We start from the raw sequence: 27,206 nt of genomic DNA, 5'->3' as shown, positions 1-27,206 counted from the left end.
TGGGGTCGGGAGAGGTTGCAAGAATGAACGGAAGTGTGTGTTGGTTTCGCTCCATCCTGTCCAGCCCCCTGCAGGGGGGTCAGGGACCCTGTCCTCATCCCTGAGTTGTTGGAAGGCACCACTAGGCTCAGACTTGCTTCTAAAACCTCGTTGCAAAGGGCGGAGGGCTTTGGTGAGGGCTACCGCATCCTCAGGCTGTTTGACCTCAAGCAAATTTCCATCCATAAAACCGGAGTGTTGGCATCCTCCTAGAGGATTTAGGAAGACATCCTCTGCCAACCGTGTGCAAGTGCCAAACCCAGCTCCAAACCGAGCCTCAGCCTGGCTGGGGAGCACAGCCCTCCGCCCAGGACTACTAGGAAGCTCCAGAAGGCAATGCGCAGCAGCGACCGCACGGACTCGGAACTACACCTGCGCAGTGGGAGCGAGTCGTGACACATGAGAAACTACAAGTTCCAAGAAGCAGCGCGGCGAGCCCTCCCACCGCATCCGCCGGGAACGTCTGCGCCTGCGCGTCGCGGGCGGGGCCTCAGGGGCGGAGCGGCCACCATCTTGGAACGGGAGGCGGAGCAGAGCCGACTGGGAGCGACCGAGCGGGCCGCCGCCGCCGCCATGAACCCCGAATAGTGAGTGAGCCCCGCCCGCGCGGCCTGGCGCAGCCTCGGTCCCGAGTACGGGCTTGGACGCGACCCGGAGTTGTCTAGCCCGGGTTAGGGCTGCGCGGAGCCCCCACATCCGGGTCCCTCTTCCACTGACCTCCCTGCTCCCACCCCCAGCACACATCCGGGTCCCGCCCCTCCTCCCCGGGGGGCCCCGGACCCCGACTCGACACCCCGATCCTGGAACCCGGGGCCGGGACGCGGCGGTGCGAGGGCCGCCCCTGGAGGCCGGAGGCGCGGTGCTGCCGGTCCCCCCGCCGGCGGCCGGGCACTTGCCACGGCTCGGGTGCCTTCGGTCTCGGGTCTGGGCCCTGGCGCCCCGCTTCGTGAACTCGTCCCGAGGAGGGATTGGGAGCCGGGCAGATCCAGCGAGAATCGGGGAAGGAGCGCAGAGTGCGCTCAGGGCAGGAGATGGGCGCGGTGGGGCCGCGACCCCTGCCCGGGAAGGGGGCGTCGTCCCCCGTGCTGCCTGCATCCTTAGCCGGGGGAGCTGGGCAGCCCGCCCCCCCGAGTGTCACCCGGGAGGAGTTGGGTTGGGATCCGGATTTCCTGGAAGGAGTGGGTGGGGCGCCTGGGGGAGCCCTTGTGAGGTCGGGTCAGCGCTGTCCTGGTGACTGGACACGGGGGTCTTCCGTGGGGTGGGAGGATTCCGCATCTTAGGGTTGCAAGTGCTTGGTGGCTGGAGGGCAGCTGCGCCGCCTGTGCCCTGGTGACTGGCTCGGGCGGCTGGACTCCGCCGCCGGAGGCCCTCGGGTGGCCCTTGGGGGCTGACTCCTGCTGTGTCCTGCCCTGTCCTTACCTGTGCTCAGGTCCCAAAGGCGCCACAGCTGTCCCCTGGCAGGGGACTGGAGCTTCCTCCAGTATCTGTCGGTGTTAGCATCTGCTTTCTGCAATTCCCTTTTCCTCCTCTGGTCTGGCCTCGGGTTCCCCTGGGTGAGAGCCAAACTGGGTGCTGGGTTAGGGCCTAAAGGGGACCCCCAACTCTCCCCAACACCTACAGCCCGAACAGTTGTCAGGGTCCCTCGAGCGAAGGCAAATGGCGCTGGGTTAGGGCCTAGCGGGGACCTCCGGCTCTCTCTGAGCTTGAGCCCCACACAGCTGCAGGGGCCCTCAGTGTGGTGAGTGCTGTGTCTTGGGGCGGTCACTGCCACCTCTGAGCCCTGGTTGCCTCGCTGGCTGCCAGCAGCTGTAGTCCCTTCTGTGGGCTCTTGGGGGGACCTGGAGTGATGCTGGTGCTGCCTGTGTGAGGGGCTGTCCCTGCCATCTGCCTACTGCCGCTCTCAGGGATTCAAAGCAGCTTCTTCCCGTTTTTAAACTAAGACTTATTTATTTGAAAGACAATTACAGAAAGAGAGGGAGATCTTCCCCAGATGGCCTCAGTGGCTGGGGCAGGGCCAGGCCAAAGCCAGGAGCTCCTTCTGGGTCTCCCACACGGGTGCAGGGGCCCAGGCACTTGGGCCATCCTCCACTGCTTTCTCAGGCATATTAGCAAGTTGCTGGATCAGAAGTGGAGCAGCTGGGACTCAAACCAGTGTCTGATTGGGATGCCGGCACTACAGACAGTGGCTTAACCCTGTAACACCTCAATGCCAGCCCCACATCAACTTCTTTGCACAGCTTTTTGGCTTAACAGGTTCTGGGTTGAACCCTAGTTTGCCCTTCTGGGGCCTCCTCTACCAGGCCAGGCACACTTCAGGGTGCTTCCGGGGGGCCACTAAGTAGCCGCTCCTGGACGTAGCTGTGAAGTGTCAAGGGTCCAAGGAGGAGGCCAAGCCCTGGCACCTGATAGACTGTGATTCACAGCAGGTCACAGTTCCCCTGAGGGCTGGCTTGTGACGAGGCAGCAGTGGGTGGATCTGGGGGCTGTGTGTGACCTCAGGATGTTGGCAGGCGGGCCCCTTGCCTTCACACCTTCCCTGCCTCTCTCCTTAGTGACTTCCTGTTTAAGCTGCTCCTGATCGGTGACTCGGGCGTGGGCAAGTCATGCCTGCTCCTGCGGTTTGCAGTGAGTAGCCCATCTCCTCCTCCCCCTCTCTCCCCTCCTTTCTGTGCCTCCCTGGGATCCTGGCTGGCAGCTGGCGGGGCAGGGACAGCCCAGGGGCATGGTGGGGCTCAAGGATGACATGCGGGGCCTGCTGGGAGTACCTCTGAGCAGGGGTTGAGAACCAAGGCTTACACACCTGCTCAGCCATCTCCCTGGCCTCCAGGACGACACGTACACCGAAAGCTACATCAGTACCATTGGGGTGGACTTCAAGATCCGGACCATCGAGCTGGACGGCAAAACCATCAAACTGCAGATCGTGAGTGGCGGCCTTCCGGGCTGCCTGGGGAGGGGCCCAGGGCACAGGCTGATCCCAGCTGACCTCCCTCTTCCGCTCCCACCATGCAGTGGGACACAGCAGGGCAAGAGCGCTTCCGGACCATCACCTCCAGCTACTACCGGGGGGCTCACGGCATCATCGTGGTGTATGACGTCACCGACCAGGTACTGCTGGGCTCCCCAGCATCGGCTTTGCCTCCTCGGCCCTAAGTCTGTGGCTAAGACTTCTCCGTTCTTCCTGGGAGAGGAGGCTGCCTGTGTTGGAGGGAGCACACTGCAGGGAGGAAATGGCCCCAGCTGGATGGGCGCCAGGCCTCAGCCTCGCGCTACCATTGCTATCTTGGTTAGCTGTCTGGCCACCCTGTTGGGCCTGTGCTTGCTGGGGGCAGCAGCCAGGGGGCCTTCCTCTGGCAGGGGCCCAGAGTTTGGGCCAGTGTGAGCAGAAGTGCAGGGGTGCTGGGCACAGAGCATTGGAAGCAGCCAGAAACACATGGCCGTGTGACACTTGGGGACAGGCCTGTGTCACATTGCTATCTTCCCCATGGGACTGGGGGCTCAGGATGGGGGGCCACTGACACAAGTCCTCTAGCTGGTTGGGGGCAGACACGGGAGCCCAGTCTGTTTTGTCGGCTTCAGGGGGACCTGCCCTGGGGACGTGGGGGGCTGCATCTGCCCCAGGAAGGCGTCCCCCTGCTCCCAGCCCACCTGCCAGCCTGGGCGTGCCCTGCAGCCCTCCTGCCTGCCAGCCCCAAGGCGGCTCAAAGCTCTCGGGATCACCTGAGAGGGCTTAGCCTGCTGCTCTCCAAGGGCTCTTGACTCCTTGCCTACCTTCCCGCTTGGAAGGTCACGGTCACTAGGGCCCTTCACCTCCTGACTTCAGTGTCTGCTGGCTAGGTCATCTAGAACTTTTCCCACAAGCCCATACATGTGCTTCCCAGCACAGCCCCAGCTTCCCCGTCCCTCCTGCCAGCACAGCGCGGCCAGAGTGGTCAGGCTGCCCCTGTGGTCTAGCCTTGTCACCATGATCCCACATTGTCCCTGTGCACTGGGCGTGGAGTGCTGGCGCTGGGTTTTCCATGTGAGGAAACGGCTCGCCCTGCTCTCTGAAGCCATGGAGGGAGCCAGGGCTCCTGCCCGCAGGCCGCGTGCAGCATGCACATGTCCGCCTGCATCTGGGTAACCTGGCCAGGAAGCTTCTCCCCGCCCCCCGGGCCTGTCGTCGCCCCAGCATCCCTGTCAGCTCTGTCCCTTCAGAATAGCGGTGATGAGGATAATCGCTGCTCTCACTAATGAAGCTCTTGTTGGGAGGCGGGCCCGCATTCATTCTGTTCTGCTGACAACAGCCCCACCGGAGGTGCTGGTCTGCAGCCACGGGAAACTGAGGCCTGGGCAGTCAGGTGGCCTTGCCAGGAGTGCAGGGCCGCTGACTGTGACAGAGCCGCACCAGGACATGCCCTGTGCTGCAGACCCGTCTTCTCTGTCTGGGGCTAATCCAGCCACTTCCCAGGAACTGGCTGTTCTGCCCTCCACCTGGTTCCTTAACCATGCTCAAACTCTTTGTGCCCTGCCTCGCCTCCCACCCCCATAGGGCCTGCCTGTGGCATCCCCACCAAGCCCTGCTCCAGTCCTGGGCAGGCTGTCTGCAGGTGCAGGCCGAGCTGTGAGCTCACCAGGGGAGTGCCACCAGGGCCCCGGCCCCAGAAGGTAGAGAGGACTGTGGCTTGAGTCCACTTGGGGTCAGGTGAGAGGGCCTCAGTGTTACCATGGAGCCATGCGTGCTGGCTGCCACCATCGGGACACTATGTCCTACTGATGGCCACCTGCGATCCCGTCTCCCCTCTGCTTTCCGGGGCCACTGGCTCCCACATGGGCCTGGAGGAGGGTCAACTGCTGGGGTGCTGGGCAGGGCAGGGCAGAGGCAGGCTGAGCCTGGTGAGGAGAGGCCTGCCCCTGGCCCCGGCGGGATGGGTAACTTGGTGGCCTGGCCCCCCAGGAGTCATATGCCAACGTGAAACAGTGGCTGCAGGAGATTGACCGCTACGCCAGCGAGAACGTCAACAAGCTCCTGGTGGGCAACAAAAGCGACCTCACCACCAAGAAGGTGGTGGACAGCACCACGGCCAAGGTGAGGAGCCGGGCCGCCCGCCTGGGGGCCCTAGCACCCGCTGCTTCTTACCCCTCTGCCTCTCCCCTCCCCTCCCCGTCAGGAGTTCGCTGACTCGCTGGGCATCCCCTTCCTGGAAACCAGTGCCAAGAATGCCACCAACGTGGAGCAGGCGTTCATGACCATGGCTGCAGAGATCAAAAAGCGCATGGGGCCGGGGGCAGCCTCGGGGGGCGAGCGGCCCAGCATCAGGATCGACAGCACCCCTGTGAAGACGCCTGGTGGCGGCTGTTGCTAGGAGGGGCATGGGAGGCGGCACCAGAGGGACCCCTACAGATGATGCCCCAGAAGGGCGTGGGAAGTGCCTCCCTCTCCCTCTCCCGGGGTATTTGAGTCTGTGATTTCAGGGTGTCCTGGGCACCCCATCTCCCTCTGGCCCGTCTGCCTTCTGCCCTGGGCCCTGCTATCAGGACCCCACACCGGAAGAAACTCGGGACCTGGGGCTGGCTGGGGCAGGGCCTGCTCTGCTGCTGCCTGGGTAACTGCGGATGCCCCCCACCTGTCTTCAGAAGGAGGGCTTCTCCGCTTGCCCACCCCCATATGCTGCACTCGGTTCTCCCTGCCCCTCTTCCCATACCTGGGGCCCACCCCTGCACCCCTGCTGCCCCGACTGCTGTCAGAGCCTGGGGTCCAGGAATCTGACCCCAGAGTCCTGGGCCCTGGGTTGGACCTCAGGATGGGTGGCAGCCCAGCAGCCCACCCTCTTCACTCCCACACGCCCAGCTCCAGCCATCCAGCTGCCATGGGGTCTGAGCACACAGCAGCCAGGTGGGCGGGCAGCCGCCGCGCTGGGCCTGTGTCTTGAGCCCAGAGGGTGCCTGCTTCTGCCGCCCCCTGCCCTGCCGGAGCCGGGCTGTGTGCTGCCTGTACACCAGGCCGCTTTGTCCCCTTGGCAGGCGGAGGCGGGAGGCCCACCATGCTGAGGCCGGGCGCTAGCCTTAACCCTTGCCCTGCCAGCACCTACTCCCTCCCTGAGGCAGCACATCTGGTCTGGGCCATTCCATCCCCTTGGCACCTCAGATGGCAGACCCACCTCCGCTGCCACTGCTTTGGGGGCACAGGTCTGGCCTCTGCCACTTTCCCCTGCTGCCCAGGATCCTGACCCCTCCCTCTGGCACAGCTGCTTCCTGCAGGAAAACAAACCTTTGGTCTCAACGTAGAAGCCATGTCCTGGCGCCGTCTCTCCCTGTCCAGCCCCTGCCCCTTGCCCCAACTAGTATTTAATTCACAGGCCTGCCCCTTGGGGTGTGCTCCTGCTCCCAGGTTCCCCTCTGGTGTCATGTCAGACATTTTACAAGGAAAAGCCACTTGGGGAAAGATGGAAAAGGACAAAAAATAAATAAATTTCCACTGGCCCTCGGATGAGCCGAGGGTTTTTGCCAGGAAGTTGTGGCTGAGCGTGGTCTGTGGGCTCCCTTGCCTGGTGTGGGGTGGGTGGGCCAGAACCTCGGCCTGGGCTGGGGTTTGCACAGGGTCTTGGCTGGGGACTGTGTCCCAGGGTTGCTAGCAGAAGCCCTTGACCCACATACTGGGGCCAGAAGAGCTGCCTGCTTCTGCGGCTATGGTCCCTCCCCAAGGGCCCAGCACGGCTGTGTCAGGAAGGCAGGCAGCTGGCGTGAGTACCTGCTGAGCCTCGGCCAGTTCCCCGAGCCGGTGTGTGCTGGACCTGGGCAGCATGGGCCCCTGCCCCGTGCATCTGGCCTCCATGCCTCGGGTACTGCTCCCTCTGGGTTAAGCTCAAGTGCCTTTGCCCACTGGGACGGTGACAAGTGCCTGGCACTTAGGGCCTTCTAGCCCGAGCTCCCGCCCCAGTGAGGCGTGGTGTGTGCCAGTGGACCGAGGGTGGCTGGCGGGACGAAGGTGCCTCTGTTCCTGGGGTTCCTGCGCCACCTGGGTTCCGGGGGTGGGGGGCGGGGTGGAGGGGCGCCCCAGCCCAGCCCCGCCCGGGGCCGAGTGCACGACGGCCCCGCCCCCGGCTCCGCCCCGCCGGCTTCGCGGGCTGGAGAGCGAGGGAGCCGCGGGCGAGGGATCGCAGGATGAGCGATCGGGGCCCGGGCAGCCGGCAGCGGACGCGCCCCCCGAGCCCCCCAGCCCGCGCCCCGCGCCCCCCACGGCCCCGCGGCCCCGGTCCCGGCCGTGCAGCTCGCGTCCCCCAAACCCCGCGGGCCATGCCCGGCCGTCCTTAAGTGCGGGCCGGGGGGCGTCTCCTTGCGCCCGGGCCCCGCGCTGGCGCCCCCCGGGCCACCGCCCGGCGCGGGGGCCATGGCGTTCACCTTCGCCGCGTTCTGCTACATGCTCACCCTGGTGCTGTGCGCCTCCCTCATCTTCTTTGTCATCTGGCACGTAAGGCCGGGCTGGGGCTCGGGCTCGGGCTGGGGGTGGGGTGGGGGCCAGGGGCACGAGGGCCGGGGGGGATTGGGCAAATGGGCTCAGAGCCTGGGGCAACTTGGAGCCTCCTCACTGCTGTCCACACGATCCCACTATCGGTCAGCTTCGCTTCGCCCCCATTAGCACCTCCATGGTGAGCTTCCTTCCCGGTGCCCCCTCCTTCCCTCCGCCGCCCCCGCCTGTCTGTGGGTATGTTGGGCAGCCCCTTGCCCCTCTGCCCCGTGCAGCCCAGGGGTGGGGATACTGAATTCTGGAATTCTTGTCCTCCTCCCATGTCCCTCCTATCCAGCCACCCCCCGTTTGTCTGTCGGGCAGTTTGTCTGTCCACCGCTCCCCCCACCCACTCTTTGTGGGTTTTTCCAGCCGGAGTGATGGAGCCCGTTGCTATGGCAACTGCATCTGTTTACAGGACCCACATATCTTGGAGCCCATTAACCCATTCCCTTCCCAGCCCCCTTCCTGACCAAGCAGGGTTGGCTCAGAGGAACTCCAGCCCCAGCCCCCACCCCCGGCCTCCCCATTCCCCCGTGTCCCTTCTCTTTCTGCCCCCACTTCCCTCTTTGCCCCCCTGCTCTGTCCCTCACCCCTGCTTCTTCCCAAAGTGCCACCCTCATCCTCCCTTAGGGTGCCCCTTGTCCCGCAGCTTCCAGCTCACCCCCTTCACTGCCCCACCTTGCCCCCTCCCAGATGGGCTGGGTGCTCTGGCTGCCACCACGCTGCCCTCCTCATTTCTCTCCATCCTCTGCCCGGGCCCCTCCATCACCTCACTGTCCCTGCTCCCTCCACTTGCTCTCTGTCCAGGGCCCTCCTAGAGCTCCTGACCCCCTCTGGCTCTGCCATCCCTTCCACTTTCCCTTTGCACAACGGGCCCATGGACCCCAGCTGGGGGTGGGGGACACACAGGTGCCACCCCACGCCTGCCTTTGTTCCTTGCTTCTTTCTAAGGCTGCGACTGACTTTCCTTCTGCTTCTCTCCCCCTCCCTTCCTTCTCCCCCACCCCCTTCCATCTTGATCTCTCCGTCCTGAGCAAGGGGCCAAGGCCTTCACGGAACTGGGGGACATGGGCTGGTTCCTCGGAGTTCAGGAAGCTCTGGGACCTCCCACAGTCCTCATCCAACACACCTGTGTGCAGACAGACTTGGGGTGTGCGAGGGGTGGGGGCTCCTGAGGGCCCAGCTCTGAGCTCTGTTCCGACCGCATTAATCCCACTTCTGTCTTGCGAGCACTCACTACTAGCCGAGCCTCGTGGCTGTGGGACTTTAGCAAGCCCTTCTCCCAGAGGCCACCTCCTCACCTGGCCCCACAGTGTCAGGAGGAGCAGGGGACAGCAGCCATAGTCCAAAACTGGTAAGGACTAGAACCTTCCAGGGCAAGACCCCAGATCCAGCCCAGGCCTTGCTGGTCGCTAGGCAACCCTGGTGGTGAGTGATGTGTGTCAGCTGTCACTGTGGGGGATTGTTTGTTCCGGGGTTGGGGGTGCTGAGTCAGCGCCAGGCAGCCTGGGGGGTGGGAGGCGCGCGACACCACCGCCTGTCGCAGTGCCAGCTCCGGGGCAGACAGACGGCACCCTTCCGCTCCCTGCTGGCCCCTCACACTGTTCCTGGTGGAGCGGGGAGGGGGCTCCAGATGGCCCAGCTCCCTGCAGGAAGGCCGTGTTCTTTTCCCTCCCCAGCCGTCTGGGGTCTGGCAGGCTTGGGGGTGGCGGGCCTGACGCTTCCTGAGGGGAGGGGGCCCAGCCGGCTCTGCTACCAGCCCACCTCCCCCAGCCCTGCTTCCCCTAGGCACGCCTGCCTGGGCCCTGCTCTGCCCCACTGCCCAGCCCACTGAGCCCTCTGGAGTTTGCTGGGAAGAGCTGCAGGCCCCACCACGCACGCCTCCCGCCTCCTCTGCAGCTCTCCTCACTCAGGCTAGCTCCTCACTGGACTCGTGGTGGCCAGTGATGTTCATGCTGTCTCCCAAAAGGTCACTTTATGTTTTAAAAAAATGGATTTCAAAAACATATTTGCACCAAATAGACGTATCCATGTTTTATTTCTAACCAGTTACCCTCACTCTAGTCCCTATGTCAGTAAGCACAGGGCTGCTGGCCCAGTGCCAGTGGCAGGGTGGGTGGACATCCAGTCCCTCCTGCCACTGGCCCTGGGATGCCTGCATGACATTCCCTGAGTATTGGCTCCTGGGCTGACCTCTGACCTCCCCACTTCCCCCGGCTCTGCTCTCCTCCGACTTCCCCCCTGTCCTTGACCCTTCCTTGTGTTTGCTGCCCCCCTGTGCTGTTCCTCCCGCCTGGACTGTTCCCCACTGCACCCCACATGTTGTCATCAGACACCTGACTGCTCAGCATCAAGTTGCACCTCCACCACACCCCTCCCCCCAGTCCCGATGGCTGGGAGGGAGCTTGGAGTTTGCCAGGGGTTGGGTTCCTGGTCCCAGGTCTTGGGGGGTGGGGCCTAGAGCTCAGCACACGCTCCATGGAGAATGGTCCCCCATGGGGTGTGTTGGATGGGGGTGTAGGACCTAAGGCCACCAAGGCTTCGTGGCAATCAGGTCATTGTGTGATCGGACCCCACTCTGCCCCTCGCTGGGTCTCAGTTTCCCCACTTGGCAACCAGTCCCCGTGCGTCATTTCTGATCCCAGGGAAGGAAGCCTCAGCCCTGACGAGGCCCTGCTCCTTCCCCAGATCATTGCCTTTGACGAATTGCGGACCGACTTCAAGAACCCCATTGACCAGGGCAACCCAGCGCGGGCAGTAAGTGATACATGTGCTGTGACGAGGTGTGTCAGTCCGTCTGTCTCTCCCTCGTGGGTGGGGCTGGGGTGGGGATGCGGGTGGCGTTGGGGAAACTGGCGGCCCTGCCCCTTCTGTCCCCGCCCCGAGCAAACACCTGGCGCGGGCTTCCAGGGCCCAGTTCCTCCTGGCTAGGCGACCGCTGCCAGGCTCCGGGCCGTCGCCGTGGAGACGCGGGTGAAGGCCCCTCCATGGCGACGGTCGCCCTGGAGACGGCGAGGCTGCTTCCCTGCCGCTCTGGCGCCCCCTGGCGGCCGCGGGCAGGGCGGGGGCGGAGCCGGCAGGTGGGCGCCCAGGGCGCATCGCATCGCAGCCTTTTCCTTCCTTCCCCTACAGCGGGAGCGTTTAAAAAACATCGAACGCATCTGCTGTCTCCTGAGGAAGGTCAGTGTCTGGGCTGCGGCCGGGAGGCGCCCTGGCCCCGCGCCGCTCACTCTCGGGTGCGGAGCCCAGCGCTGTCCTCCCTTGGGCTGTGTGGGAGGCCAGCGGGGCTCTCAGTCCCCAGGTCACGATGAGTGGGCTCCTCCTCCTCCCGCAGTTGGTGGTGCCCGAGTACTCCATCCATGGCCTCTTCTGCCTGATGTTCCTGTGCGCCGCCGAGTGGGTGACCCTCGGCCTCAACATCCCTCTCCTCTTCTACCACCTCTGGAGGTGAGGCCGTCAGGGCCGGCGCTGGGGAGAGGAGGAGGGTTGGCCTGCAGGTGCGCTCAGGCCCCGTCCTGCCCGTCCCTCCCCAGGTACTTCCACCGGCCTGCGGATGGCTCCGAGGTCATGTATGACGCTGTCTCCATCATGAATGCTGACATCCTCAACTACTGCCAGAAGGAGTCCTGGTGCAAACTGGCCTTCTACCTGCTCTCCTTCTTCTATTACCTGTACAGGTGAGGCCCTGCCCTCGGCCCTCGGGGGGGCGGGGGCCTGCCGGGCAGCCCTCAAGACCTGGCTCTCCACTTGGTCTCCCCGCAGTATGGTTTATACGCTGGTGAGTTTCTAAGGGCGACGCCGGCCAGGGAGCAAGCCCAGAACGGACCGGACGCCTGTGCACCCCAGCCCTGCCCCTCGGCCCTGGGGAGGGAGGGGGCACTGGTGCCCCCAGCCTCTTGGGCTCCCCACCCCCTCGGAAACTGCTGCTGCGGGCACACCCCGCCTCCAGTGCCCTTGCCCCAGGCCACGGACTGGGCAGAGTTCTCACAGGGCAGGGCTCCTCTGCCGGCCTCTGGGCATGGCAGTCACACCTGCAAGGGGCGGGACCTCCAGCCTGGCCCTTGTCCACTTCCGGGAGAACCTGGGCAGAGCTCCACTCTGGAAATTCTGGGCCATCACCTTGAACCCCCAGCGGGAGGCTCCCCCTTCAGGTGGGGGTACCCACACTGGGAATGAGCAGGCTCAGCAGGGGCGGCCTCACCCCACCCCCCTCCCTCGCCCCAGGCTAGCCAGTCCTGTCTCTACTTGCCCTCCCCCACCATCCCCCTCCCCCCACCCCAGGACCTATTTTCTATGTCACCTGGAGGAGTCCAGCACCCTCTCCCCAGCCATTTGTGACAAAATATGAATAAACTGCGAACCTGTGGGCCCTGCTTCTGCTCCAGGACTTGAAGAGATGGGGGGACTCTTAGGGGACATACCTGAGCGACAGACCCCACTGGGGTCCCAGGATGGGCCAGCGGCCTTCGGGGTCTTCCTTCCACCTGCTGAGACCCTTCCATCTGCCTGTCCAAGAGGACCAAGCGGTCAGTACCTCCAGGAAGCCCTCCTAGGTGCACTACCTTCCAGACAGCCCCAAGCCCACCCCCTGGGCAAGGCAGAGCCCCACCATGGTCCCAGGAACAACAGTTCACAAAATCGAGGAATCAAAGTTTTAATGTCTGGAAAGTGAAAAAACCTGAGTGTGGGGGGGGTGGGGGCAGGGGTCACCGGACCAGGTGGAAAGTCAGCCAGTATATGATGAGGGGCTGGAAGGCTGCAGCTCCCAGGGTCAGGTAGAGCTGCAGACGCTGCCGGGGTGCCGGGGACCCCACACTGTCGGGGCCCTGAGCTGCCGTCCGCAGGGAACGCACCTGGAGGGAGGGGAATGTGAGTAGGCGGCTGGGGAGGCTGTCCCCTGCTGTGCCCGGGGCAGGGGCCGGACTCACAGTGAAGTACATGAGAGCGGCCGAGGTCCAGGCCAGCGCCACGTAGTAGCCATCGCTGCCAAACAGCAGTCCCGTGAGCACACTGAGGATCATCCTGGGGGAGCGGGAGGCCACTGAGCCCCAGTCCGCCTGCCAGCCCCTCCCAACCCCCAGCCATTCCTGCTGGCACCCACACACAAAATGGAGCTGGAGCCCAATGGCAACCCTGCACACTCAGCCAACTCCAAGTGGGACTGTGGCAAAATGGAGCAGCAGAGACCCCTTCTCTTCCCAGGGCTGCCCCAGCGGCCCCTCACTTCCTGGGTCCCAGTGCTCACCCCACGTATTTGTAGCCGCTGTAGGCCAGCAGGTGGAAGGTGCTCAAGCTGCTGTGCACTGTGACTAGGTAGAGGCCCAGCAGCAGGGCCAGTACCTCCATCAGCACCCACGCCAGCGCCGTGCTGGCGCACAGGCCCAGCACCTCAGGAGAGAACCTGCAGCCCAGGGGGAAGCAGGGGTGCGGGTCAGAGCCCAGTCGTGGCAGGATGGCGGGGGCAGGGGTGTGGGGGATAGGTACCCACCTTTGCTGAATGCCCAGGGCCATCCCAGCCAGTAGCACGTAGGTAATGAAGGCCATGGCTGCCAAGACCAGAGGCAGGTGGGTGGTCAGTGTGGCTCCCAGCCCCCCAGCCCCACGCTTGGGAAGCCAGACCACCGCCTCCTGCTGCCTTTCGGAAGCTGCAGTACAGGCAAGTCACTGCCCAGCCCAGACAGCACCAGGGTCATTTCTGGCCAGATGACAGGGACTAAAATCTGCTGGGAGCTTAGGGCCCTGGGAACAGCCTCCTCTCGGCCTCTGGCAACTGACGGTAGCCCTGCCCACTCAGCCATCTCCAAGTTGGACTATGGCAATAGGCTGCCCTCATGCCCACCCTGGCCCCTCTAAATCATGCAGCACTCAGGAGGGGCTTCCTGGAGGACAAGTCTGACATTCAGTCGCAGCTGACAGCTGCTGCCTGTTCCCTCTGTCAGAACCAGAAGGCGCTGGAAACCCAGGGCTGGGGAGGGACGTGTCCAAACCCAGAGGCAAGAAGCATCCCTCCCCCTGGCACCGCACACACAAACCCCATGCGCAGTGCCAGGTGCGAGTGCCCCACCCCGGCCCAGGTCAGAGACTCACTGGGGATATAGAGGTCAGGGGCATTGAGGTCCTGCCGAGGTGGCAGAGGCACGTCGTGGCTGTACTGCATCTCCCAATTCTGGTAGCAGGTTAGGAGAGGAGAAAGAAGGGGGCGGGGCTGAAGCTCGAGGGCGGAGCTGAGGTCCCAGGGGCGGTGCTGAGGTCCCAGGGGCGGAGCTGAAGCCTCGAGGGCGGAGCTGAAGTCTCAGGGGCGGGGCTGAAGCCTCGGGGGCGGGACTGCGGTCGGGGGCGGGGCAAGGGCGGCTGGGCAGCATGGGGTCCCCTGGCCCCAGGCGCTCACCTGGTGTGTATAGGGGAAGACAAGCAGCCCCAGCTTCTTGGCCACGTAGGCCGTGTCCACAGCAAAGAAATACTTGAGTTTGTTCATAGACACAAAACGGTGCAGCTGGGAGGGGAGAGAGGAGGCAGTGGGCGAGCCACCCCACGTGTCCCGGAGTGCTCCTCTGTGGGGTCCACAGGCTGGGAGGAGCAGGTGAAATCCCTTGAGGCCCCGGCCTTGGCCAGCGAGCCCACCTCCCCTGCCCTGGGTGAAGGGAGAGCCCACACCTCCTTGTGCATCATGTCCTTGCCGTGGGACGCAATGGAGCTGCCGTAGGCCATGGCCATGTTGGCCATGGGGTCGCCGAGCAGGTGATTGACACTGAAGGCCACGTCGGTTCCTGGAGCTGGGTATCCCCCGGCCTGGCTGGAGTACCCACCACTGGTGTCATCGAAGAGGGGCGGGGGGTCCGGAGCTGCCCGGACCCTGTGCTTGGAGCCTGTGGGTTCAGAGATACCAGAACTGGTAGCGAATCCCAAGCAGGAGCCCAAGCCACCACCACCCCCTTTCCTCTGCCTGGGCTGGAGGGCCGGGAACTGGGGTGCAGCGTGGGTTAAGCCACTGCCTGCTACGCTGGCATGCCACACAAGCGCCAGCTCAAGTCCCGGCTGCTCCACCTCTGCTCCAGCTCCCTGCTGGTGCGCCTGGGAGAGCAGTGGACCCCTGCCACCGACGTGGGGACCAGTCAGAGTCCCGGGCCTGACCACCGTCCCTCTGTCTTTCCCGCTCCGACAACCTATTGTTGAAGTAAACAAGGAATTGCCGAAAAGGAAAAACAGGACTCGAAGTGGCTGGCCGCCTGGCCAGGAAAGCGGACCTTCTCAGGCCGGGCTCGCCAGGAGCCAAGTCCGGGCGGCGCCGAGGAGTCTCGCGGGGCGCGGAGCCCGAGTGCCACCCCCTCCCGGACCCCGCTCGCCCGGCTCCCCGGACCCCACGCACCGGGGGCCCCGTAGCCCGAGTGATAAGCCATGGCCGTGACGCTCGCTCTCCCCGAGGGCCTGCCTGCGCCGCCTCGTGGGAACGAAAACTAAGAGGACGCTTGCTCGGCTCCCTGGGCCCCGACCGAAGTTCCCCGACAGCAGGACACGTCCCGGGGCTGGGCGACTTGGGCCGCCATGTCCTTCGCGTCATCCTCGGCCGCCTGCCATTGGCTCCTGGGCTGTCCCGACTCTCCCATCTCCTCTCCTAATTGGCTGCTGGAGTGCCCTTGCCGAAGCCAATTCGGCAGTGGGCAACTTCCTGAAGAGAGGTGGGTGGAGCTGTTCAAGGCGCCCTCGGATTGGATAAGGAGCTTGCCAGTTCGCCTCCAGATGGGAGGGTGTTGAGAGATTAACTTCCGTGCCTGCGCAGTGTGGCATCTGACGCTTGCTCTGCCACGACGACACCAGGAGAGCGGCCGCTCCAGTCACTGAAGGCAACTTCACAAACGGGAGGTCCGTCCGGCGGGGAAGGGGGCGGCCGGTCTGTGACCAGGCCCCTTCCCCCGGCGGCCGGCCCCTCGCTCTGCCGCCCTGTCCCCTTCCACGTTCCACCCAAGGCTGGAGCAGAGCCTCGGCCCAGGAGCAGGTGGACGTGGGAGACCCGCCCGGGAACAGCCCAGCTCGCCGCGCACTCCGCCTGCCGCCGCCCAGTGCACGGGTCCGCGAGGCCGCTGTCCGCCGCCTGGTGCTGAAAGCGCCCTCCCGCCTCCGCCGCCCTTCAGATTCCCTCCTCCAGGGACCCTGGTGCTGGCGGGTGCTGGGGGGTGCTGGGGGCGAGGGAGACCCCACGCCCCTCCGCGCTCATGCGCACACATGCAGAGACATGAAGAGACCGAGAGTGGTACAGGCTGCGCAGGAAGGACACTTTCCTAGGCCAGTCGCATTGCCGCTTCCACGGTTCAGCTCAACTGGGGGTGCAGGTACACTGACCCCAAAGTTCCTGAGTCATCGCCGCTCTTCTGGGCCTGCTGGGGGCTCCCTCCTCACAGCCCAGCTTCTGGCCGCTGCTATGGTCTCCAGGGGCCTCTATCTCACAGGAACTTTGCCTTTTTTTTTTTTTTAAAGATTTATTTTTATTGCAAAGTCAGATATACTGAGAGGAGAGACAGAGACGAAGATCCTCTGTCCGATGACTCACTCCCAGAGTAACCACAATGGCCAGAGCTGAACCTATCCGAAGCCAGGAGCCTAGAGCCTCTTCCTGGGTTTCCCGTGCAGATGCAGGGTCCCAAGGCTTCAGGCTGTCCTCGACTGCCTTCCCAGGCCACAAGCAGGGAGCTGGACGGGAAGCAGGGCTGCCGGGACCAGAACCTGCGCCTCAGGCCTAGGACTCCAGCTGCTAGGCCACCGCGCCGGGCCCAGGAACTTTGTCATTCTAGAGAATTCCATCAGGTCCTCTGTCCCCCCCGCACCCCCTCCCCCGGTATCAGGCTCTGGGATCCACCTGTCCAAAGCTTAGCTGTCCTCAGGAATCCTCCCAGCTTGTCTCAGGTGGACAAGGGGAACAGGCTGGCCTGGCCTGCAGGCCCATTGTCCCTGGACATAGGTTCCCGAAGCCAGGAAGTCACTCCCTGTTCCGACCCACCCTTCCACAGCCAAGCACAGCAATCACACATCGCGAGGTGCTTGGGAAGTACTGCGCCCTAAAGTGAATGAAGAGATAGAAGAGCCGGGACGGACCCTCTCTCCCGGTCACCTCTCCAAGGGAGCAGCAGGGAGGTGGACCAAGGGGTTCTGAAGCGCCCTTTGCTCAAACACACGCAAACACAGAAGGACCCGCCCAACGTTACCATGTCCTCACCGTCTTACCTGGGGCAGCGTCCACATCCTGGAGCCTGACCTGAGGGTCCCCCTGGAGTGTGGGGAAGTGGGGGACAAGGAGCAGGACTGACAGCCCTGGCTGGGGCTGCAGTTCCTGGTGGGGTTCACCCCACCTCCGTGCACCGGGCTGAATGCTTGTGACTTGAATTCAACACCTTCCCAGCCCCATATCTCCCACGGAAAGACTGGGTTTGGGGGTGCAACACACTAGCCTGAGGCCATTACAGACTAGAGGGTCCCCCGTGTGTCCCAGCCGCCAGCCTGTCCACCCTAGACAGAACCCAGCACCACTGCCCAGCCCTGTCCACCCTAGGCAGAACCCAGCACCACTGCCCAGCCCACCCCCTCTGCGTGACCACCTGCCCTTTCCCCAACAAGCGAGGTCCCACAGGCGCCCAACTTCTTCGGGGCTCACTCTCCCCATCTTTCAGCCGGCAACACTGAGGCCGCCAGAGAGCAAGAACTGGCCCAAGGTGGCAGTGGCCGGCGTGAGAGCCTGGGTGTCCACCGGGGCGCGGGCCGGGCTGCTCCGAGGCAGGCGGGGGCGCGCGGTGCCAGGCGCTGCCGGCGGCGCCTGCGGGGCCGCGGGGCGGGGTCAGCGGAGGGCGGGGCGCCGGGCCCCGTGGCCGCCGCGCGCTCGGCGCGCTCGGGCTCCCGCTCGGCGCACTCCCTCCGCGGCCGCCGAGCCGAGCGGACGCCCCCGGGGCTGCGCTGCCGCCCTCCGTGCTCCCCTCTATCATGCCAGGGGCCCGGGCCGGGGCCGCCCGAGCAGCCAGGACACCATGCCCGAGGGCGGCGGCGGCGACGGCGGGGAGGTGCCCGCGCTCATCCCGGACGGCGAACCGCTACGGGAGGAGGTACCGGCGCCGAGCGGCGGGACCGGGACGCAGGCTGGGGTGGCCACAGCAGAAGGCATGGGGGGTGGGAAGGCTCGTGGGGGTTGTGAGGGGTCCAGGTCCCTCCGGGCAGTGACGTCATCGGGGTGGCCTACGCCCCCACGGAAGGGGTCTCTGGGGTTTTGGGGTGAGCGCAGAGATCGGGATCCGAGCAAGGCAGAGCGGAGATGTGGGGGCGACTCCTGCCTCCAGCGCCCCTCAACCATCCGCGCCCGGCCGGTGACGTCAGTGCCTGGCCCCCATCCTCCCGGTTCTGCAGCCGCCGCCGCCCGGGAGCTGCCGGCACCCACGCCCAGGGCCACGGGGTCAGGCCCCCCGCTCTGCCCTGCAGGCCACTCACGAGGTGTCCGGGCGGCGCCCGCAATGCAGCAGCGGTGGCGGGGCCCGCCGGTGGGGGCAGGGAGGAGTGGGAGGAGAAGGGAAGCGACCTCTGGCACCCCCTCTTCGCCTTCTCCCCCACCTGGCCACACTAGCTGCTGGGCTGTGAAGCGCCTTAAAACGAACGACCCCTCCTCAGCCTTAAGCCGGAAGGTCTGCAGGAGTATGGGGCGCTGGTTAAGTGGGGTGCGGGTGACAAAGTGAGGGGTCTGGGGGCGGGAATACAGGATGTTTTCCCTAACCTGGGGAGGGACACAGAGGCCCCGTGGCTGGGGGAGAGTCTGGTGTGTGCCTGTGTCCTGCTGTGGGTGGGTCCCTGCTCCCTCACCCACCGCGGAGTGGGGTGTGTGGGTGTCAGCTTGCAGCAGGAGTGGGGGCAGGGCGCTGTGCGCCGTGGGCAGGTGAAGGAGGGTCGGTGGAACGTGACATGCAGGAGTGTGTCCTGTGGCCCATGGATCCTTGGGGAGGGTGTGTGGCCACCGGCACCTGGCTGCTTGCTGCAGGTTGAGACGAGTGACAGACATGGAGAGCCAGCAGGGACCTGTACTAGGAGCAGGGAGGACAGGTGTTGGGGGCATCTGACGGGCAGACCTGCAGGGGGGTGGTGGCGGGGTGTGCACCCAAGGTGGGGGAGGGGGCTGCAGTGGCGCTCCCCACTCCCTGGCAGGTGGGGGCAGTGTGGTTCTCCTTTTGCGTGTCTAGGGAGCAAGAGTGGGGTCTGGGCAGAGAAGGCCAGCCTTTAGCCTTATCTTTATACCCCCTCTGCCTGCCTTTTGGCTTCCTCTCCACACCCCCTCCCCTGAGACACCCTCTCTTCTCTCTGGAGGGGCAGGGCGGGGAGGTGGCCAGGCTGGAAGCCCTGGCAAGGGGGAGTGTGGGCAGGGAGTGGCTGGCTGCCCAGCAGCTGTGTGTACGCCCCCTCCCTCCCTCAGCACAGATGGGGTGTAGTGGACAGTACTCCATCTGCTGCCCCCAGGCACACACCTCCCCTTCTGCCTCTGGCTCTTGCTCCCCAACTTCAGAGCCTCTCCTGCCCACTGCGCAAGGAGTCACAGGGTCATGGTAATGATACCTGTTGCCACCTGGTGGGGTGCTGTGCTAACATCTTCACACCCCTGGCTCAGGTTCACTAGAGCCATATCAGGGCCCCAGTTAAGATGAGGAAATTGAGGCCAGCGAAGGAGGAGGGACCTGTCCCAATCCTTGGTGGAGCCAGTGTGGGGGGCTCTGGGGGGCGGGAGTGGTGCTTGTGTCCTGCATGGCGGGCAGCGCCCAAGTGGAGGCCAGGCTGGGGCAGACAGGCCTGTGTGGGAGCCAGCTGCAAACGCCAGGCCTGGAGCAAGCCTCTTGCTGGGCCTCACCCCTGCCCTGACCACAGCCTCCCTGCCCCTCTCTCTGCCTGCTCTGCAGCAGCGGCCCTTGAAGCAGTCCCTGGGAAGCTCCCTGTGCCGCGAGTCGCACTGGAAGTGCCTGCTGCTCACGCTGCTCATCCACGCCTGCGGCGCCGTGGTGGCCTGGTGCCGCCTGGCCACGGTGCCGCGCCTGGTCCTGGGGCCCGAGGCGGCCTTGGCCCGCGGTGCAGGCGGCCCACCGCCCACCTACCCGGCTAGCCCCTGCTCCGATGGCTACCTGTACATCCCGCTGGCCTTCGTCTCCCTCCTCTACCTCCTCTACCTGGCCGAGTGCTGGCACTGCCACGTGCGCTCGTGCCAGGCGCCACGCACGGACGCGCACACCGTGCTGGCGCTCATCCGGAGGCTGCAGCAGGCGCCGCCCTGCGTGTGGTGGAAGGCCACGAGCTACCACTACGTGCGTCGCACGCGCCAGATCACGCGTTACCGCAACGGCGACGCCTACACCACCACGCAGGTGTACCACGAGCGCGCCGACAGCCGCACGGCGCGGGGCGAGTTTGACTACTCGGCCCACGGCGTGCGTGACGTCTCTAAGGAGCTCGTGGGGCTGGCCGAGCACGCGGCCACGCGGCTGCGTTTCACCAAGTGCTTCAGCTTCGGCAGCGCCGAGGCCGAGGCCTCGTACCTCACGCAGCGGGCCCGCTTCTTCAGCGCCAACGAAGGCCTGGACGACTACCTGGAGGCGCGCGAGGGCATGCAGCTGAAGGACGTGGACTTCCGCGAGTCGCTCATGGTCTTCGCCGACCCACGCAGCCCGCCCTGGTATGCCCGCGCCTGGGTCTTCTGGCTCGTGTCGGCCGCCACGCTGTCCTGGCCGCTGCGCGTGGTGGCCGCCTACGGCACGGCGCACGTGCACTACCAGGTGGAGAAGCTGTTCGGGGCCAGCTCTCCGCCGCCGCCACCGGGCGCCGGGCCCAGCGGGCCCCCACTGTCGCGCGTGGCCACGGTGGACTTCACCGAGCTCGAGTGGCACATCTGCTCCAACCGGCAGCTGGTGCCCAGCTACTCGGAGGCCGTGGTCATGGGCGCTGGCTCGGGCGCCTACCTGCGCAGCTGCCAGCGCTGCCGCCGCTCGCTCAGCAGCACCTCGCTGCCCCCGGCGCGCCCCAGCGCGCCCCGGCTGCCCTTCAGCCGCAGCCGCCTCTCGCTGGGGGCCGGGGGCCGCGCCCCACGCGGGGTCTTCCGCAGCTTGAGTGGAGGGCTGCTGGGACCCCGGCGGGAGGACACGCAGCCGCTGGAGAGCCCGCCCGAGCCGCTGGAGAGCCCGCCGGGCTACGAGGAGGCGCTCTACTTCCCGGTGCTCATCGTCCACGGGGACAGCGGCTGCCGGGGAGACGGGCAGGGGGCGCTCTGAGACGCCCCCACCTCACACGCACGGGGGTCCCGGAGCAGTCTCTTCCCCGCTTGCTCATTCGTGTGAGGACGTCCAGACGTCTAAGCAGGTGGCCCAGACCGGGTGTGGGGGTGTGGGAGTGCTTGGATTAAAAGCTCTGGGCACCTTTCGGGGAGTGGAGTCGCCCTCCTGCCTCCCACGGACTCACAACCTCGTTTCAGCCCCTGTGACAGCAGATGATCTGGCTAGGGAGAGGGAAGGGAGGCCTCCTACACTGGGCAGGGCAAGAGGTTTCCAGATATGCTGGGCGGGGGGAGGAGCCCTGATGGTGGGTCCTTCTCTGCCTAGGCTGAGGCCGCAGTGGGATCCCCCTACCCTTCCCCCAGCAACCCAGAAGCACAAAGCGGTGGTTTGGGGCCACGCCCAACTGGAGGTGGCCCCACTCCCTGCCCCAGGTTGCCCTGCCAGGCCCCTGAGGTGCGGACCCTCCCAAGGGTCCTGAAGCACAGCCCCCTCCCATCCAGCTGCCCCTGCACCTCGTCACCCACAAACAGCCCCCACTGGAAGTCCTGCAGCATCAGTCTCCGCCCCCGGGCACACAGCCCTAGCTGGGCAGCTGCTGTCACTGTTCCAATGGAGTGTTCTGCCCCTTTACCGCCCTGGGGACCCCAGGGCATTCGAGGGGCCCACCTGGCCTTGGCTGCAGCGGCCTTTTGAACAATGCCCTGGTCTGCCATGGGAAGTCCCTGCTTCTCCCATCAGGGGAGTCTGACCCCCCACGCACCCTGGGGGACATTGTCCCTCCCCGATGGAGGACAGAGCGATCCCTTCTCCTCCACCCCACCCCTGATAAAGGGGCCTTCCACATCTCACCCCACCAGGGCCAGCTAGGGAGGGAGGCAACAGGGAAGCGGCAGATTAAATAAAGGTATGAAACACAAACTCTTCTCATGCGTATGTGTTCCTGTGGAGGACCTAGGGCCGCCTCAATGCTACCTACAGCGTTCACAGGAGCTGACTGAGCCGGGGCAGGGAGGAGACCTGCTGCTGGGCCCTTCCTGCCTGGGCTGCGGCTGCAGTGGGACCCTCCTCCCACCCCAGAAGCACAAAGTGGTGGTTGTTGCCGCCCACCACCTAGACTCAGGTATGGGGCCCAGAGAGTGGTTGTTCCACATGACCCTGGCCTTTAGGCTGGGTCCCTTTTGAGGCTGTGTCCTCTCCCGTGTCACTGCCATCCTGTGCCTGACCATGCTGGCTGGTGCCCAGCATGGACATCAGGGGCTCCAGCCCGCAACATGCAAGCTCAGTTCCTCACTGGCTGTTGATGAGGCCTGGGCACAGAGCGGATTGCGATGAGGGGCGGCAGGGGGCATGGAGCCAGGAGTAGCTGGTTCCAGAAACAGGCAGGCTGGCATGGGAGCTGGACAACGGGAATGAGGGACAGGGAAAGGGCCTTGCCAAGGGAGCTGGGACGGGTGCTTTGGAGTGGCACTGTCACAGCTGCAGTCAGATAGGGTACTAAGTTGAGGACAAAGTAGATCCCAGCCGCCTGGGACCACGTGACAAGCCCTGGCATGCAGCAGGGGGCTGGGAGAGGGTGGGACTCTCCCAGGCCATGGGGCACACAAGACCAGGGCTGGGAACAGGCTTGGTAGGGGAACTCTGGGGACTCCCTAGCTAGGCTGAGAACTGGGACTGGGAGCGGGCCAGGCTGGACTAGGTTGCCGTGCCTGCTGGCAAGCACAGATCCAGAATGGGAGTGGCCAGCCAGGCAAGGCTGTAACACCAGCTGGCAATGGCTGGGACCAGGTGCGAGTCATGTCAGGCTAGACTTCAGTACCCCCTAGTAGGCACAAGATCCGGGGCTGAAAAGTTTGCCTGGCAGGTAAACTGTGGGCACTCCCCTGCTGGGCTACAGCTCCTGCTGAAGCACATGAGAACCAGGGCTGGGGGCAGGCCAGCATGGACAAGGTGGTGGCGCCTATTGGTATACCTGAGGACTAGGTCTGGGGGCAGCTTGGGGCTGAGCTGACCTGCAGCACCCACAGGGGCATAAGAGAGCTGGATGGGAGATGGGCTGGGATGAGCTAGACCTCAGCAGAGGCTGGTATACACAAAAACCAGGACTGGGAGCATGCCTGGTAGAGGTTATTGGGGTTGCCCTGACTAGGCCGTGGCACCCACTGGTATGTGTGAGGATCCAATCTGCGGCAGGCTGGCTGGGCTGGGCCACAGTCCCAGTCAGCTCCTCTGAGGTGTCGGAGTGAGGGAGGAACTGACTAGCAGCTGCATCTACCCATGTATACATTGGCTGGTGCAGGGGGCAGATAGCACCTGACCCTGCACTGGCTGGCACACGCCTACGTCTGAGGTCATCCCAGGTGAGGTTCCTTGGGATTCCCCAATTAAACCACTGGACTGAAAACCCCGGCCACAGGGAAAATCACAGGACGTGGGGTTTAACCTTGGAGTGCGTGTGGAATCCCTGGACTGGGATTCTTCACTGCTGACACTTGTGAGTTGGACAGTATGTCCAGATGCACACATGGACATGACAGCCAGCTCGTGCAGCCCGGTAGGGGATATCAACTCCCTCGTCAGAGGACAGAAAGCAGGTGGACCACTCTAGTAGCCCGGTTTTGCAGCATGTTCCAGGGTCTGTAGATACACTGAGGTGGACTTGCTCAATCAGTAGACCTTGGAAAGACTTTTTCAACCCTGGAAGAGTGAAACCAACAATGTCTCAGAACTATCAAAACCACTCAAGTAACACCCTGGGAATGCTTCCTCACATGGGGGTCTCTAAGGCGTCACCAAAGCAACGTCCCCCATCCTCAGGCAGTGACATTGCTTGAAAGCAAGCAGAGGTCTCCTCTCTCTCCTCCCTCATCCACACAGGGGAAAAAAGACTGAAACTCATGTCTCACGGCCCTTGCTCTGTACCTGTACCCCACACCCTCATCAGAGACCCACACGGGCATGCATCCCTCTCACTGTTGTAAACAATATTAAAAAAAAAAAAAAGGAACAGGTTAAAAAAAAGAAAGAAATCAGCAGAGGAGCCACCAAGCTGATCCCAGCCCAAAGTGAAACCATAAAATGGTGAAGCTGCTTTTAGCCACCAGACACAGGGGTGATCTGTCCCATGCCCCCAGCGCTGGCTAACAAGGCCTTGGGTACACTTTCTGCCTGGTGGGGAGGGCACTGGAGCTACACAGCCAGGCAGGGAAGGGTCCGAGGGGCGGCTCCCATCTGTGGTCCCCTGAGCGCCAAAAGAAAGGACTTGGAGTCTCGTACCCAGAGGCCTTTGCGTCTGTCCCCCAGTTGAAGCCTGACAGTCTATACAACAGCATGTGTGACCAAAAGGAACTGCCAACTTCCAACCCCTCGCCCTGCCCTGGCCCGCCCTCCATCTGCCTTTGGGTCAGCAAGGCTCCACTCATTCGGATGCTCTGCCAAATGTCTGCATGACAACCCCATCCTCATTTTCAGCTGTGGATTCGGCAAAGGGCAAAGGTACCGAAGTCATGAAATGTGGCAAGGAAGCCTTTCCTGGTCCTCTGGACCCACAGCTGTTTGGCTTCACCTGTGCACAGCTCTGCCCTCCCAGCTCCAACCAGACTCTTTCTTTATTATTATTTTTAAAGATTTATTTTTACTGGAAAGTCAGATATACAGAGAGGAGGAGAGACAGAGAGGAAGATCTTCCATCTGCTGGTCCACTGCCTAAGCGGCTACAATGAACAGAGCTGCACCGATCCAAAGCCAGGAGCCAGGAACCTCCTCTGGGTCATCCACATGAGGGTGCGGGGTCCCAAGGCTTTGGGACATTCTTGACTGCTTTCCCAGGCCACAAGCAGGGAGCTGGATGGGAAGTGGAGCTACCGGGATTAGAACCAGTGTGCATATGGGATCCTGGCATGTTCAAGACGAGGACTTTAACCAGCAGGCCATCGCACTGGGCCCTTGAAAATATTTCTAACTCTCATGAGAGAGGTTAGTCTTTTTTGGGAGGTGGTCTGTTTCCTTGTTATAGGGGTTCTTAAAAAGCAGGAAAGGAGGGGGCCCCAGCACAGTAGCTCAATTGGTTAATCCTACCCTTCAAGCATTGGGATCCCATATGGGTGCTGGTTCGTGTCCCGGCTGCTCCACTTTCCATCCAGCTCCCTGCATTTGGCCTGGAAAGCAGTCAAAGACAGCCTAAAACCTTGGGAGCCTACACCCACATGGGAGACCCAGAAAAAGCTCCTAGCTCCTGGCTTGGGATCTGCTCAGCTCTGGTTATTGTGGCCATCTGGGGAGTGAACCAGCAGGTGGAACATCTCCCTCTCTCTCCTTCTCTTTGTAATTCGGCCTTTCAAATAAAAATGAATAAATAAATATTTAGGGCCTGGTGCACTAGCCTAGTGGCTAAAGTCCTCGCCTTGAACGCACCGGGATCCCATATGGGCTCTGGATCAAACCCTGCACCCATGTGGGAGACCTGGAGGAAGTTCCTGGCTCCTGGCTTCAGATCAGCATAGGACCTGCCTTTGTGGCCACATGGAGACTGAATCATCGGCGGAAGATCTTCCTCTGTGCCTCTGCTTCTCTGTATATCTGGCTTTCCAATAAAAATAAATCTGTAAAAAAAGAAACATTTTTGAAACACAACAGGACTGTGTTACAAAAGGCTGTGGGGGCCCCTCGCCTTAGTGACTAACATCCTCAACTTGCACAGGCCAGGATCCCATATGGGCGCCAGTTCTATTCCCGGCAGCTCCACTTCCCATCCAGCTCCCTGCTTGTGGCCTGGGAAAGCAGTCAAGGACGGCCCAAAGCCTTGGGAGCCTGCACCCGTGTGGGAGACCCAGAAGAAACTCCAGGCTCCTGGCTTTGGATCGGCGCAGATCTGTTCGTTGTAGCCACTTAGGCAGTGAACCGGCAGATGGAGGATCTTCCTCTCTGTATATCTGCCTTTCAACAACAACAACAAATCTTAAAAATAAATAAATAAAGCGCATGGGTCAAGGCACTGGGTTGGATTCCCAGCTCTCCCTACTGCGTCTAGTCTACGGCTCATGCAGACCTCGGGGACAGGGATGGACTCAAGCCACTGGCTGTCCCTGCATCCAGGTGGAAGAGCCACATTGTGGGTACCGTCTCCTGCTACTGGCCCCAGCTCAGGCCCAGACATTGTGGGCATTTTGGGGGTGACCCAGGGTATGAGAGTGGCCCACTAGTTGACCTCCAAAATCCAGGTCAAGCCAGTTGGCCCCAGCTGGCTTGGTCTGGGCTCCGTAGCTGTGGTGGTGCAATGTCTGAGATGCCGGATTTGTGAAGAAAGAAAATTTATGTTCGGGCCCAGTACAATAGTCTAGCGGCTAAAATCCTCGCCTTGCATGCACCGGGATCCCATATGGTGCCGGTTCTAAACCCAGCAACCCCACTTCCCATCCAGCTCCCTGCTTGTGGCCTGGGAAAGCAGTCAAGGATGGCCCAAAACCTTGGGACCCTGCACCCGTGTGGGAGACCCAGAAGAAACTCCAGGCTCCCAGCTTTGGATCGGCTCAGCTCCAGCCGTTGCGGCCCCTTAGGCAGTGGACCAGCAGATGGAAGATCTTCCTCTCTGTCTCTCCTCCTCTCTGTATATCTGACTTTCCAATAAAAGCAAATAAATCTTAAAAAAACTTAGTAAAAAAATTCATGTTCTAGAGTCTGGGCAAAGTTCAATGCTGCGGTCCTTCACCTCGTGGGCAGAAAGGAGAGCCTGAGCCTCCCCTGGCCTGGGACCCAGCAAGGCACCCTAGGCAGCGTCTGCCCAGTCCGCCCCCCGACCCCGCCCAGGCACTGCCCCCATCAACACCTCTGAACAGCCACTAGGACCTCCAGCTCCCGGCCCGGGGAAGATGGCCACGCTGTGGCCTCGCCTGCTCGGAGGAGAGGGAAGCCGGGTCCTGGTATCTGGGCCTCGGGGTGGGAGAGGCTGCGAACGGAGAGCCCCCAGGCAGGGACAGCAGGAGGGCCCAACGGCGAGCAGCGCGCAGGGTGAAGCCCCCATGGGGACAGACGTCTAGCGATGACGAGAGACCCCCACCCCCGTGCGCGATCGGCTGTTCTGTCCAGGTGACACAACGCTTAACAAATCGGAAAAACAAAAAACACAGGAGCGAGCGGGCACGTTTGGAGGGGCCGCGTCGACGGCAGGTGGCGCTCACGACCCGCTCCCAGCCCGCCGCCCGCCCGGCTCCGTCCGGGAAATGGAATGTGGAGGAACGCAGACGCGGGGATACGGGAAGGGGACTCGGCACCGGGTTCGGGAGCGGCCCGGGCCGAAACGACCGAACCTGAACTGACCCCGAGGCCCGGAGGGAGCAGGACGCGTGTCCGGGGGCGGAACCTCTCGGGAGGCGTGGCTACGGGCGGGAAGGCGGGGCTCATCTGAGGGC

At 63.5% G+C, this 27,206-nt stretch overlaps 4 protein-coding genes across 7 annotated transcripts; 3 read left to right on the top strand and 1 right to left on the bottom strand.

Annotated features, from left to right (window-relative positions):
• Positions 1 to 475: 475 nt before the first annotated feature.
• RAB1B (RAB1B, member RAS oncogene family) lies at positions 476 to 5,764 on the top strand. Its single transcript, XM_004596649.2, has 6 exons — positions 476 to 626; positions 2,592 to 2,664; positions 2,867 to 2,962; positions 3,052 to 3,147; positions 4,976 to 5,107; positions 5,190 to 5,764. Exons 1-6 carry the CDS (start codon positions 613 to 615, stop codon positions 5,382 to 5,384), a joined length of 606 nt encoding a protein of 201 aa, XP_004596706.1. The 5' UTR covers positions 476 to 612; the 3' UTR covers positions 5,385 to 5,764.
• CNIH2 (cornichon family AMPA receptor auxiliary protein 2) lies at positions 633 to 11,883 on the top strand. Of its 4 annotated transcripts, XM_058662770.1 has the most exons (7): positions 633 to 1,592; positions 8,772 to 8,882; positions 10,217 to 10,311; positions 10,661 to 10,708; positions 10,863 to 10,975; positions 11,062 to 11,205; positions 11,291 to 11,727. In XM_058662770.1, exons 3-7 carry the CDS (start codon positions 10,297 to 10,299, stop codon positions 11,316 to 11,318), a joined length of 348 nt encoding a protein of 115 aa, XP_058518753.1. In that variant the 5' UTR covers positions 633 to 1,592; positions 8,772 to 8,882; positions 10,217 to 10,296; the 3' UTR covers positions 11,319 to 11,727. The 4 variants fall into 4 exon arrangements, with proteins under 4 accessions (XP_058518753.1, XP_004596705.1, XP_058518752.1 ...); XM_004596648.2 differs by lacking the exons at positions 633 to 1,592; positions 8,772 to 8,882 and adding an exon at positions 7,127 to 7,489 and having other exon boundaries at positions 10,217 to 10,285; positions 11,291 to 11,883; XM_058662769.1 differs by lacking the exons at positions 633 to 1,592; positions 8,772 to 8,882 and adding an exon at positions 7,469 to 7,489.
• A 285-nt stretch (positions 11,884 to 12,168) lies between these two features.
• YIF1A (Yip1 interacting factor homolog A, membrane trafficking protein) lies at positions 12,169 to 15,108 on the bottom strand. The gene is made up of 8 exons (XM_004596647.2): positions 14,895 to 15,108; positions 14,183 to 14,394; positions 13,917 to 14,021; positions 13,616 to 13,694; positions 13,017 to 13,074; positions 12,774 to 12,929; positions 12,457 to 12,550; positions 12,169 to 12,381 (listed from the first exon to the last, which is right to left on the bottom strand). Exons 1-8 carry the CDS (start codon positions 14,923 to 14,925, stop codon positions 12,235 to 12,237), a joined length of 882 nt encoding a protein of 293 aa, XP_004596704.2. The 5' UTR covers positions 14,926 to 15,108; the 3' UTR covers positions 12,169 to 12,234.
• Positions 15,109 to 17,379: 2,271 nt separating this feature from the next.
• Positions 17,380 to 20,906, top strand: TMEM151A (transmembrane protein 151A). The gene is made up of 2 exons (XM_004596646.2): positions 17,380 to 17,613; positions 19,441 to 20,906. Exons 1-2 carry the CDS (start codon positions 17,539 to 17,541, stop codon positions 20,797 to 20,799), a joined length of 1,434 nt encoding a protein of 477 aa, XP_004596703.1. The 5' UTR covers positions 17,380 to 17,538; the 3' UTR covers positions 20,800 to 20,906.
• The last annotated feature ends 6,300 nt before the right edge of the window (positions 20,907 to 27,206 follow it).

Source organism: Ochotona princeps, chromosome 4, assembly GCF_030435755.1.
Source record: "Ochotona princeps isolate mOchPri1 chromosome 4, mOchPri1.hap1, whole genome shotgun sequence".
NCBI classification, from domain to species: domain Eukaryota; kingdom Metazoa; phylum Chordata; class Mammalia; order Lagomorpha; family Ochotonidae; genus Ochotona; species Ochotona princeps.
The sequence above is the reverse complement of the archived record's forward strand: the minus strand, read 5'-3'. Positions and strand labels throughout refer to the sequence as shown.

What these genes read in the sequence shown, in the direction of transcription:
- CNIH2 (XM_004596648.2), top strand. Translation starts at nt 7,409, where the DNA reads ATGGCGTTCACCTTCGCCGCGTTCTGCTACATGCTCACCCTGGTGCTG. An exon ending in AGGGCAACCCAGCGCGGGCA is followed by an intron (nt 10,286 to 10,660) that starts GTAAGTGATACA and finishes CTTCCCCTACAG; the next exon opens with CGGGAGCGTTTAAAAAACAT. An exon ending in CTCTTCTACCACCTCTGGAG is followed by an intron (nt 10,976 to 11,061) that starts GTGAGGCCGTCA and finishes GTCCCTCCCCAG; the next exon opens with GTACTTCCACCGGCCTGCGG.
- YIF1A (XM_004596647.2), bottom strand. Translation starts at nt 14,925, where the DNA reads ATGGCTTATCACTCGGGCTACGGGGCCCCCG. An exon ending in CTCGGGCTACGGGGCCCCCG is followed by an intron (nt 14,395 to 14,894) that starts GTGCGTGGGGTC and finishes CTGAACCCACAG; the next exon opens with GCTCCAAGCACAGGGTCCGG. An exon ending in CCCTGACCTCTATATCCCCA is followed by an intron (nt 13,075 to 13,615) that starts GTGAGTCTCTGA and finishes TGGTCTTGGCAG; the next exon opens with CCATGGCCTTCATTACCTAC.
- TMEM151A (XM_004596646.2), top strand. Translation starts at nt 17,539, where the DNA reads ATGCCCGAGGGCGGCGGCGGCGACGGCGGGGAGGTGCCCGCGCTCATC. An exon ending in GCGAACCGCTACGGGAGGAG is followed by an intron (nt 17,614 to 19,440) that starts GTACCGGCGCCG and finishes CCTGCTCTGCAG; the next exon opens with CAGCGGCCCTTGAAGCAGTC.
- RAB1B (XM_004596649.2), top strand. An exon ending in GCCTGCTCCTGCGGTTTGCA is followed by an intron (nt 2,665 to 2,866) that starts GTGAGTAGCCCA and finishes CCTGGCCTCCAG; the next exon opens with GACGACACGTACACCGAAAG. An exon ending in TGTATGACGTCACCGACCAG is followed by an intron (nt 3,148 to 4,975) that starts GTACTGCTGGGC and finishes CTGGCCCCCCAG; the next exon opens with GAGTCATATGCCAACGTGAA.